This window comes from Scardinius erythrophthalmus, assembly GCF_964197995.2.
Source record: "Scardinius erythrophthalmus genome assembly, chromosome: 1".
Taxonomy (NCBI): domain Eukaryota; kingdom Metazoa; phylum Chordata; class Actinopteri; order Cypriniformes; family Leuciscidae; genus Scardinius; species Scardinius erythrophthalmus.
The window spans coordinates 67,314,737-67,328,224 of NC_138221.1; the positions used below are offsets into that span (position 1 = coordinate 67,314,737).

The window sequence follows — 13,488 nt, forward strand, 5'->3', positions numbered from 1 at the left end:
TTCCATGAAGATATTTTATAAATTTCTTACCTTAAATATATCAAAAATGTATTTTTGTGAGTGAATGCAGCACAATCGCCAACATAAATGAACAAATTTAAAGGACATTTTCTCAATGTTTTGATTTTTTTGCTCCCTCAGATTCCAGATCTTCATAATAGTTGTACCTCAGCCAAATATTGTCCTATCATAACAAACCATACATCAATGGAAAGCTTATTTATCATTTTTACCCAATTTAAAAAATACATTCACATACTGTATGTGCAATTTACATTAAAAATATTCGTACAAAAACTTACCAAAGAATAATGAAGTAAATTTTACTTATTGTTTTATTCAGCAGATTATACTGGGAACTATCAATAGTCTATAAATGAAGTACAGCCATTGCAGAACTGCAACACACTATTGAATCACTCTGATAATGTCTTTTATTTTTTATTTTCTCACTTGCTGAACATATGCCAATGTAATCTTCAGAGCTTCAACATCAGCTCATTTGAGTTTCCTTTCCTCACATTTCTCTCTTTTCTGTTGTCAGGAGGATGAATGAACGTCAGAGTCCGAAAGCTTCTCTCTCTTCAACAAGTGTCGTTTCCTATATTGTCATTCGTGTTCGTTGAGTTCATTCAGCATTCGGGACCTGAGACTTTGCTTTCCTGTAGCTCAAACAGTAGTGCATTGGTGCTTGCAACATCAAGGTCATGGGTTCGATCCCCAGGGAAATGCAAGAACTGATAAGAATGTAAATATGTACCTTGAAATGCAATGTAAGTCGCTTCGGATAAAAGCGTCTGCCAAATGCATAAATGTAAGACAATAGGCCAATAGCTAGAGTTTAGTGATGATTACTGTGTGCTGCGTCCCAAATCACACACTCTCTGACTACACACTTCTTTGGAATAAGTACTTACTTTGCAACACAGAAAGCTAAATAAAAGTACATTCTATATATTATCAATGTGTGTATATGAATGTAATCCGGACATACTACATACATTGATTTTAAATATTTGCTTAAAACCTACTTATTTACTGTTGCTTATAGTCATAAGTGAGTGTAGTGGTATTGCATTGTATTGTGCATTGTTTATTTGTGGTTTTATGTTTAATCATTAGGATACTTGTTTACACTTTGTACAGCACTTTGGCCAACAGCTGTTGTTTTTAAATGTGCTCTATAAATAAATATGACTGACTGACTGACTGATGTGGGACAGGGGACCCCAGTTTGTCTCTAACTTTTGGAGGGAATTCTGCCAACAGATTGGTGCCACTGCCAGTCTGTTATCAGGGTATCACCCACAGAGTAATGGCCAAGCTGAGTGCGCTAATCGGGACCTCAGTCGATGCTCCGCTGTTTGGCGGCTCATAACCCCACCTCCTGGTGCGAGCAATTGACATGGGCGGAGCACGCTCATAATTCTCTGCCGTCACTGTCCACTGGCCTGTCCCCGTTTTCTTGTTATCTGGGCTACCACCCGCCTCTCTTTCCCTCTCAGGAACCCGATGTTGCTGTTCCCTCGGTCCAGGCCTTTACACTGCGCTGTCGAGGGTGAGGTCAGCTCTTTGCCGGACCAGGGAACGCACCTGTCGTATCGCCAACCGACGCCGGTCCAAAGCTCCCAGGTGTGTGTGTGGACAGAGAGTTTGGCTCTCCACACGCAATTTACCCCTTCAGATGCCCACTCGGAAATTGGCTCCCCATTTCATTGGGCCTTATGCCATCACTAAAGTTATCAGTCCGCTTAACAGGAGCTCTTGACATCACATCTGCTGTGATCAGCTGCTTCCCAGGCACATGAATTATGTTCATACACATTGTAGACTCTGTTGAAGGTGAACAGGGGTCATCATAGGCACTCTGTTTGGTCTTTGGCCCCATACGCAGCAGCATGTGATGCACTGTGTTGTGACACATTCCTCCCATGTAAAGCGACCTTGAGCAAATAAATAAAACAACTTCTTCTTCCCTTAAAGGGATACTTCACCTCTGGGAAGATGAATGTGTATTTAAAATAGGTAATTTAAGTAGAAGAAATGTGAAGAAATTTTTGAATTTGGAGCTTTCTAGACTGAGAAAAGCCAGAAAATGTATTTTTGGCTTATGTGAATGAAAGACAACAACTCCCAGAATGCACTTGCTTCGCTGCCTTAGGAGGCCACGCCTACCGGTAAGAGTGCGCAGTTGTAAACAACAAAGCTAGCCTACGTGATGAGTTTGCGAGGGATTTAAAGATCGTCCAAAATGTCCGGGATTCGGCTTTTGCGTTCTACAGTCGCCATTCATCATGTTTACTGTGGCGAGCAGGACGAGGCTGACGGCCGCGGGAGAACAGCGCGAGGCCGGTGGCGTCATTACTGAGACGCGCCGGGTCTCGCATCTCTCACGGAGGAGCGGGAATTTTTTTAGCAATGGTAAAACGCACATCAACTGATCACTTGTTTAGCGTTCATGTAAACACTACATTCAAATTCACCAATCGGAATGAATTCAGCTAGATTGAAAGGTGTGCATGTAAACAATGAATGGCGACCGCAGAAAGCAAAAGCTGAATCCCGGACATTTTGAACGATCTCGCCCGCCGGACAAGTCCGGGAAAAGGAGGATGGTTACTTACTCAGCTTTCTCCTACTATTCAGCTTTCTCCACAGAACAAGAGCCTGCTAGCTTAGCTTTCAAAGAAAGACGGCTGACACTGTGTACATTCTGAGTGAGATCCCACCCTGTATGGGCGGGCTGAAAACATGCGGAACAACGCCTTCTACTGGCTGTAGTCTTTAGCCTCTGTCCAGAAAATCCTCCGATGACGCAAAATGACGATTTTTGCGTCATCGGAGGATTTTTTCCAGACAAAAAATACATAAATCTCTTGTCTCAGGGGGATATGAGGGTGGAAAGCATGGTAATTCGAAAATACTACAGGTTTTCTACTAATACAAAGCTTAATGCTAAATCCTGAAGTAACCCTTTAACATCATTAAAGTTGTGTGTGACTTATGCTACACTAGACCTTCTGTTGGCTCGGACCAGACGGGATAGCCTTCATTGCCCTCGTCCATCCATGAGTCTTGGGTGTCCAACACCTTGTCGCCGGTGTGTGTTCGTCCCTCCTCGGACACTGTTGGTAAATCCTCACCACTGCTGACCGGGAGTGACACACAAGCCTTGCGTTTCAGAGATACTCTGACCCACAATCTGGCCCTTGTCAAAGTCGCTCAGATCTTTATTCCTGCCCATTACACTGACAAAGATTTGAGCATGACAGAAAATTAATGTTGAATTTTCTTATTGGTGTTTTTGATGTAAACTCCCTTTGCGCTCTTTTTTTTTTTTATTTATTTATATATATTTATTCTGTTGTACAGCACAATGGCCAACTACTGTTGTTTTTATGTGCTACATAAATAAATTTTTATTTGATTTGATCATGACCTGAATAAACTGTCTGACAAATAAAGAGCAATAATTAAAACATGTACAAGCATTTTGAGGTTGTTTATAATTAATAATTTTGTATTGTAATTGTTCTTTTGTGTTTTATTCAAAGTTTTACAGCGTTATTTTTTTAAGATTATTTCAATGCATGTCCATTTTGAATACATTTTACCTGAAGAAATCCTGACGTTCCTGTTTGACCTGTTTGTACACACCCAAAGGTGATCATAAGCTCCCTCTTACAACACTAACCAGGGAGAGACTGAATTGTTGTTTCTCCTTTCTGTCACACTGACTTTGTCTCAACAAAAACAATAAAGAATAAGCAATCAATGGAGAACACAGAGAAAAACTTTACAGGAGGATTTTTGTGATGTTCATTTCTGAACAGAAGTGAAAGTAGAGTTTAGTTTGCGATACTCAAACGAAGAAAATGGCTTCAGCAGCTGAAGATAATTATATTTGTCCCGTGTGTCATGAAATCTTCAAGGTTCCTGTTCTTCTGTCCTGTAGTCACAGTTTTTGTAAAGAGTGTCTACAACAGTTCTGGAAAACTAAGGAAACTCAGGAGTGTCCTGTCTGCAGGAGGAGATCCTCAAAAGAAGAACCTCCATTCAATCTGGCATTAAAAAACTTGTGTGAGTCGTTCCTGAAGGAGAGAAATGAGAAAGGTTCATCAGGATCTGAGGAGATCTGCAGTTTACACAGTGGGAAACTCAAACTCTTCTGTCTGGAGGACAAACAGCCTGTGTGTTTAGTGTGTATTAATTCACAAAAACATGACAATCATAAATTCAGACTCATCAGTGAAGTGGTTTCATCTTACAAGGTAAGACAAATGTTTCTGTTCACATCTAACAAACAATAATTAGTCATAAACATAAACTATTTCAATGTCATTTTACTCAATATATTACATTTACTGTGCTGTAAAAGTATTTGCCATTCTTATTTCTCATGTTTGTGTGTCTCATACTAAATAGTGGGGCCTTTTTCATAGATATCATTATTTTGCAATAAAAAGAGCACAATTGTGCAGAGGTGGATTTACTCACTATTCTTTGAGTCATAGCCTTGTTGCTTGAGCTTCAGTTTGCAGACTAAAGATAGGATATTGTGCTTTAGCATTTTCTGATAGAAAATAAGAAAATCCAGGTCCTACGATGTTGTTCTTGGCCCTTTGGTGACTTTGAGCCACTTCTGGGAAGGTTTGCTACTGTGCCGAGTTTTCTCCATTTGGATATAATGGCTCTCGCTGTGGTTCTTTGAGTCCCGGAGCCTTAGAAATAGCTTTGTAATCACAGACGGATGTGTTTCAATCACCGTCTTCATCATTATTCCTGGAGTTTCTTTCACCTTTGTCAATAGTGTGTTGCTGTTTAAGACCTTTTAACCAACTTCATGCTGTTGAAAAAGTCCTATTTAAGTGTTTATTTGATTGAACAGGGTGGCAGTGATCAGGACTGGTTGTGTTTAGTCCAGCTGAACAACATTATAAATACAGTTTCAGAGATTTGAGGAATTAGTAACTATGGGGCCAAATACATTATCACGCAGTTCAAGTTAGTTTTGGATAACTTTTTTGCTTCAGTAAATAACATTGTCATTTACAAACTGTACTTTGTGTTCACTGAGATTGCCTTTGTTTTATGGTAAGTTTTAATTTCTGAATCGATTTAGTATGAGATTTAAAGGAGTCATGACCTAGTATTACCTTGGATACCTACTGCTGTATTATAGTCTTTCAGGCCCTTCTAAAAAAGAAAAGTGGAAAAAAAATAAACACAGAGCTCCTCAGACCCTTATTTCTGAAGGCATTATTGTCTCGCGAGATCTGATGCGATATTTTGGCTGTCGTGGACAGTCATTTTAATAATGCAAATGAGGGGCGCGTTGATTGGTGGCAGGAAGGAGGGGGGTTGACACCGCAGGTAACGCTTTAGCATATCATTCCAAAATGGCATCATGGCGCAAGTTATGAATGAACCCGACCTGGCCGCGACCGGCTTCCCGGCCAGTGTATAAGGGCTTAAATCAAACTTCATTCACACACACATATATGAAACACGCTTGCATACATACTAAGTAGTCACACATACATGTATATGAACTCTCCACGCACATACTCATACACATAGTTACTCATATGAGACGTGAGCACACACACACACACACACACACACACACACACACAAACTAGACGGCGCCTCATATATAAGCGTTAGGCAATCAATATACAATAGCCGAATTCATGATGATCTCAGTCATTTGTTGTTTGCAAAGTAACGTTAGCAGCCATTCCCCATGTTTACCTCGAAGCTAATACTCCCGCTAGCATACAATAGCCGCATTAGCAGTTAGTTGCTGTTTGTGACACAGAGTAGAGCAATAAAAACACATTCTTACTGTTTCAATTGCAGGCAAGTGTCTGATTGTTGAAAATGGCCCCTTTTTCCCGAGCTTCGATGCCAACTTCGCCTGATATTGCCTCAAATTTGTGAAGGATTCCGGCGTAAAATGTTTAGTTAGCACAGACACATAACGTTAAGCCAGTGGGAAGGGTTGTAGGAACCGCGTCATTAAAAATGAATTTAATCCACTGGTCCCTGACAGCTTGGTCCGTTCTTGGGAGAGAAAACACATTTACATGTTGATTCTGGCAGTCAACAACAGAGCAACTCAGTGTGCACTACGTGTCTGCTTCTTTCTCGACTGAATATGAGGGGAGGAGGGGCGCCAGGGCGCATTTCCTGCGGCAGGTCTGCGGTGTCCATATATGGGATATCCTGCCCTGTCATGACGTCAAGTCGGGGCTGAAATCAAAATCTCGTATTTGAGTGCGCGTGCACGCGCGCTGGTTTATGAACCCTGGGGTAAACGAACGCTTCACTTTTAAATATCGGCTTCCCGGCCAGTGTATAATCGTTAGGCAATCATAACATACATTGATTCTCGTGGAAAAGTGAAAATTGCAGGTCATGACTCCTTTAACAAAAACAGAAGAATTCAGGGTGTGGGTGAATACTTTTGCACAGAATTGTATGATCATATCACTGTATTTTCTTCTCTTCACTGTAATCTGGTGTTTAATGTATTTTTGTTCAATTCTAGGAGGAGCTCAATACAGCACTGACGTCCTTACGACAGAAACTTCAACACAATGAAGAAAAGAAAGGAGAGTTTGAGAAAACAGCTCAACACATCAATGTGAGGAAACAGAATCAAGAGTCATTTTCATTACAGCTGGAGGATCACTTTATCCCGTTATAAATCAATATATTTAATATAATAGATTCCAGTTGATTATTTCTGTAAATGACGAGCAGCTTCTGCTTCTGGGTCCGTTATATGTCGGGTATCAGAGATTTGTGTTGATTGAGATGACTGAAGTGAATGTGATTTGATTTCAGTCTCAAGCTGAGCACACAGAGCATCAGATTAAAGAAGAGTTTGAGAAGCTTCATCAGTTTCTCAGAGACGAAGAAGAAGCTACAATCACTGCGCTGAGAGAGGAAGAGGAGCAGAAGAAGCAGAGGATGAAGGAGAAGCTGGAGGAGATGAACACACACATCTCAGCTCTTTCACACACTATCAGAGACATGGAGGAGATGATGAAAGACAATGATGTCTCGTTTCTAAAGGTGACAAATCAATCTGGCTTCATTCTCTGTGCATTAAACAACTTGTATAGAGAGACTCGTTGACACTGAGAGTGTTTGATTAGATATTAAAATGTTTTCAAACTCTATATTTTCCAGAACTTTAAGGCCTCAATGGAAAGGTGAGTGAGCTGCTCGTATCTCTTCTCTCAGTGGATCTGAACTCAAATTCACTGCAGTTCTGACTCCTGAATGATCCTCAGAGTCCAGATCTCACAGCCGGATCCACAGATGAGTTCTGGAGCTTTGATTCATGTGTCGATTCATGTGTTCTGTATTTCAGAAAATCATCAGATCATACAGCGAACTCATAATGAAAAGTCTATTCCTCTTGGTTTATGTTTATGTATTAGGAGACAATAGTGTTTATTGAATACTGATATTAAACCTGAAGCCTCAATCCATTCTGGCAGTAACTGAGAGAACATTGTTATGATATGATGTTTTTTTACATTTACATTTCTAATACATCTTATCTCATCCTGTAATCTGATGTTATTCTCTCTGCAGCTCCGTTGACTCTGGATCCAAACACAGCAGATCCTCGTCTCACACTCTCTGCTGATCTGACCAGTGTGTCGGTCAGTCGTGTAGATAAAACACTTCCTGATAATCCAGAGAGGTTTGACAGGTGTGCATGTGTCCTGGGATCTGAGGGCTTTAACTCAGGAACACACTGCTGGGATGTGGAGGTTAGAGACATTACAGGCTGGGGTCTTGGAATAATCACAGCATCAAACCAAAGGAAGGGAGAGGATTTCTCTAAGTCTAATGTCTGGGGTGTGTGGTTCTTAAACAGCAAATACGGCTCACAATCCCCAGAGCAACCCCCCACTGTCTTTACTGTTAAGCAGAAGCTTCAGCGTGTGAGAGTTCAGCTGGACTATGACAGAGGAACAGTGTCATTCTCTGATCCTGTAACTAAAGACTGTCTACGCACATTCAGGACATCCTTTACTGAGACTGTCTTTCCATACTTATCTAATGGCTGCACAACTCCTCTGAGGATCTTACCAGTTAAACTGTTTATTACAGCAGAAAATCACAGTTAAATCTGATTCTGCTTCTAGATTAATACAGTTTTGTAAATTATGCTTCAATAATAACACTGTAATCAAAGGGTCTCATTGATCAATCACACTTCAATGTAAAATTTAGAGCCAAATTAACCCGTGTGTTTCCTTAAGGACGTGTTTGTCTCTTTCTGGGGTTTATAAAAAATTTTGTTTCCTGTGTTAATGGCAACTGCATCAATTTTGGCACAAGTGTATATTTTTTTATTTAAATTTTATTTCCTTCCATAAATCTCTGGGTATACACAATATTTACACTCATGACCTTAAGGACAAAAATGTCCCCATTGAAACCCATTAAAACGGCCAATTTCGTTTTATCTAGGCTATAAAATATTTAACTATAAAATGATGCAGTCTTTGTCAATAGACTTTTGTTCTGTTGGCTAGGCTTTAAAATAAAATAAAAGATGGTGCCGTTTTCTCAGGTTTGGCCAATAAAGTTGTCTACTTCTGCATATTAGAGTCAATTGGATAAATTACTGAGTAATAATTGTCTGTGTTGCTGTGAGGTTTTGTGTGAGGAAACTTACAGCAATAAACCAGAGGAAGGGACGTGATTTCTTCAACAGTGATGTTTGGTGTGTGGAGTAGTGTGGATGTGTTATTGAGTCTGGATTTTGTATTGAACAGAAGCTTTATCGTGTGAGTGTGTCAGGACTATAACAGAGGAACGGTGTCATTCTCTGATCCTAACTGTTCTTTATGGAAGCTTGTTTCCGCCACTGAATAATAAACAAATAATAACTTTTTATTATTTTAATCTCACAATTCTGACTTTTTTTCTCACAATTGGGAGATATGAAGTCAGAAAGAAATAAAGTCGCAATTCTGAGAAATAAAGTCGCAATTGCGAGATAAAGTCAGAATTGTGAGATATAAACTATTCTGAGGTAAAAAAAAAAGTCTGTCTTTTTTTCCCCCTTAGAATTGGACTTGATATCTAACAATTCTGAGAAAAGATGTCAGAATTGTGAGATAAATTCGCAATTATGTGTTATAAAGTCAGAATTGCGTGATATAAAGTCGCAATTGCGAGAAAAAAGTCAGAATTCTGACTTTATAACACATAATTGCGACTTTATTTCACGAAATTCTGACTATTGTCACAATTCTGAGAAATAAAGTCAGAATTGCGAGATGTAAACTCGCAATTGTGAGATAAAAAGTCGCAATTATCTTTTAAAATGTTTTATTTTGTGGTGGAAACAAGCTTCCATAGTTCTCTGATCCTAATTCTCTGTAACTAACACACACACACACACACACACACACACACACACACACACACACACACACACACACACACACACACACACACACACACACACACACACACACACACATTCACAACTACCTTCACTCACACACTCTTTCCATTCTTCTTGAGTTTAGACTGAATATCCATACAACACACGTTTTCATTGATATTTCACTTCACACAATTAATAGCGTTTAGAGACCATTTTAGCATTCATGTTTTCAGGCTAATTATCATTTACCAGATTCATTTTCTACAATTTTCACATAAAGTATTATTATATTTATAGTCACTGAACCAGTTAATTTTAAATATGCAAAAATGTAAGTTTTTGTTGTGAATGAAGAATTATTTCAGTTATATTTAGATCGTTTTTGTTGTTGAAATTATCCAGAAAAGTGTTAATGAAATATACATGCTTAGTATAGAAATACTTGATTCGGCTGATTACAAATCGCGGTTACACTTTATTTTGATATTCCACTTTAGACATTCAACTAACTATAAGTAACTTTGCAACTTCATGTCAACTAACTCTCATTAGAGTATTTGTTGACTGTTAGTACACTGTTAGGTTATGGTTGGGTGTTTGGGTTTGGGTTAAGAGAATAAGTTGACTTGTAATTGCCAAGTTACTTATAGTCAGTTGAATGTCTGTTGGAGGACCAATGAAATAAAGTCTTAGCAAATATTAAGCAGACAGTCTACTAATACTCTAATGACAGTTAGTTGACCTGTAGTTGTATGTGTAAGACTTCTCAGAAATGCTCTTCAGAATAAAGTCTTAAGCTTTGACTTCAGCATCAGAAATCAATCACTGTAGACGCAGCATTTCAAACACAAGATGAACATTGATGCTGCGAATGCTTTTCTATTGCTGTATGTCTGTCTGCTCATTTACAGTTGGATCAGTGATGTGGATGTGAGTCCTAATGTAACCAGTGGTACGTATAAAAGTTGCTTCTCTCCTCTGAATATGCGCCACTATTTTTGAGAATTTTCTGAAAACGTGATATATACCCCAATAAAAATGACTGCAGCTCTTAAACCCTATATGGTCTATTAGAATTCCCGGCTGAACAGATGCAATTTACTCTCAGGAACTGATGTTTATGAAGAATTTTATTCCCAAAACACCGTAAGAGCCGAATAAAAGGAAACAAACAAATACACATTAGATTTCTCACTGCAAATTGTACATAAATGTCCATAATAAACGTACAAACTAATGAATACACATTTGCAATCTAATTTAAATAGTGTGACAACCCCAGATTTCTTCTTCAAACTTCTTTCAAAGTGCTTTACCTCTATGACCAATATGAATTTATAAATTGCAACAATCTCCTTTTAAAGTGCAATATGGAATAAATGACACAACTGAATTAACTATGAATTATGTTTGGTACAGCTGACTATCTCAATTTAGAGAGAAAAACCTAAAATATATAAAATGTCCAAATAAAGGCCCTAATTTACTGTAAACAAGTGCAAACAGAAGTGCAAATCAAGAGAAACGAGGCAATAATACACTGTGTTCTGCATGTGACCGTAACAATGAATCACACACACTCTCTACATAACATATAAGCAAATGAAATGGTCATCACTGATTTCTGCACAGCATATATGCTAACGACCCACTAACGGCTTCAAAGGAGATAGATACAATAAACACTTTAGTCTCTCAAAGTTTAGCATACAACATAACATTAAAACGGCAATTTTTAAGATTAATTTTTAAAATTGAAATAAATTTTTAAGAGATGAGGTTTGGGTCTGGGTCCGTGGGACTGTTTCTGGGGGACGAGTCTGAGGGAAGAACAGGGGACAATGGTAAGGAGAATGCAGAAGACAAAAGGTAGGTAAAGTAAAAAGTAAATCCCCAGAAACAGTCCCACGGACCCATTCCCAAACCCCATCTCTGCAATAATAATTAATAAAGGCTGGTTTAAAGTACTTCTTCCTGCCTCTATGTATTAATGCTCATGGGTAGCCTAAATGGGTTCCATTCAGACCTTAATATTAAGTATTTTACTGTTATATGTCAACAAGATTCAATAAGACATTTTCACCTGGCTATACCCAATGTTTAGATCTGTTGTGGTATTTATGCAAATTAGCACATACGTAATTAGATTATGCACCGTTTGTCCATGTTAACAAACAATTTAAAAAAAACTTGTAATACATTTTTTGTTTGTCTCGATGTAAGTAATCAACTCAGTAATTTTCATGGTGATATCTAAAGGTTAAGATGTTTACCCTATTCATGTGAGAAAAATAATGAATAAGCATATGAATAGGATATATTTGGGTCTTTTTCGAAACTTTCCCCTAATGGGATTTTTCTGGGCTTTTTTTTTCCTTACTCAGGACATATTGAGGATACAAAATCAGTTGAGTTTGCTTCTGTTGCAGTTTGTTCAAACTTTTATCATAAAATGACTGGACTATTGTCAATATCATGTGAATTTTGAGCATTTTTAGGTTTTTCTATGTGTCCTGAAGCATTCCTCGCATCCCATTCATTCCTAAAGGGGTCAAATTGACCCACGAGCGAAGGATTTGTTACTTTCTTTTTTTTTTTAACTCCTCGAATACATACATTTTTTGTGTGTGTCTGTGTGTATTCTTGGTTCAAGTGCGACAAAAGTCCTGGGATCTCGGACCCCTCTGATGAACACTCAATTTTTTACAATTCTTTTTTTATTTTATTTTTTATGAAAAGAATGATTAATACCAGCTCATAAAAGCATTATGCATGAATATAATAAAAGAATCAGCAAAATGCTAGTTTTTGGAGTATGTCACAGTTATTGCCACAAGGCTTTATATGATGTCCAGACACACTGTAACTGTTGTTTATGTGTTCTGAACATTCTTTTCTCTGCGACTTTCAACAACAGATTCTTTACGTGCGACACAAGATCCACAGCTTTAAATGCAGAGACTACTTTTATTGGACTGTCTTTAAACTGTCTCCATCCAGACATAACACATGGAAGTGGCAATAACAGGTGTAAATAACGAGAGAGTTGTGTGGCTGATACTGTATAAGTGATGCTTTACTCAGAGCAGAAACTCTCACACACACACACACACACACACACACACACACACACACACACACACACACACACACACACACACACACACACACACACAAACACACACACACACTCTCTCTCTCTCTCTCTCACACGTCAAGTCACATTTATTTATATAGCGCTTTTTACAATACAGATTGTTTCAAAGCAGCTTTACAATGATAACATGAAAATAATACAACGTTTAAATACAAAGTTTGTTTCTAGAAGAATATTGCGTCATCGTCCACCTTAAGAATGGCAGATCAATAATATTGTTGAATATTACAGTTTTTTACAATCACTTTGTTACTATTTTCAGAACCTTGATGTCATTTTTCACAACTCTAGACACAAAACTCACAACCAATGATCAAAATGAACATTTTTCAAAACTCTAACCCTTTTCTCAATTGCTTGGATACAATACACATAAAACTTAGATCATTTGTTTATTCAACAAAAATCACCTGTTCAATATGACACAACTTAACATCAAAGTACTGCTATTTCAAAAGACAATTCACACATTACATTTCAAATGAGTGTCTATTCATTTCCTTACAATGATCTAACTATCAATTGATACAACTGCTCAAAATGATAAGTTACTGTTGCATTACTCTTAATGCATAGTTGTATGGAAACAGACAAACAATCTTCCATGTTTAAATCATGAAAGTTTCAAGATAATGATCCATGGATATTGTAGTCTAATTGGTCCATGCTCCATGCTAATTGAGCATGAACCAATTAGACTACAATATCCATGGATGTAGCCTAATATTTTATCATAATGCTTCATCAGTCTATGGTCCCAAATACTGTAGCACCTTTTCAGACTATGTACAGTATTGACAGCACTGCACTGTATAGATAATCACTCCTGTTTTGTTTCTTACAGTACAAGCAAGCAAGTTGAGGAACACTGCATTTGATGTTTTACAATACTGTCTTTTCTTTT

General features: G+C 38.1%; 1 protein-coding gene across 1 annotated transcript; it reads left to right on the plus strand.

The window, feature by feature from the left end:
• Positions 1-3,875: 3,875 nt before the first annotated feature.
• Positions 3,876-8,484, plus strand: LOC308696502 (nuclear factor 7, brain-like; the record flags this gene model as incomplete). The annotated part of the gene is made up of 6 exons (XM_081375272.1): positions 3,876-4,271; positions 6,554-6,649; positions 6,853-7,083; positions 7,201-7,223; positions 7,305-7,375; positions 7,612-8,484. 6 exons carry the CDS (start codon positions 3,876-3,878, stop codon positions 8,151-8,153), a joined length of 1,359 nt encoding a protein of 452 aa, XP_081231398.1. The 3' UTR covers positions 8,154-8,484.
• Positions 8,485-13,488: the final 5,004 nt, after the last annotated feature.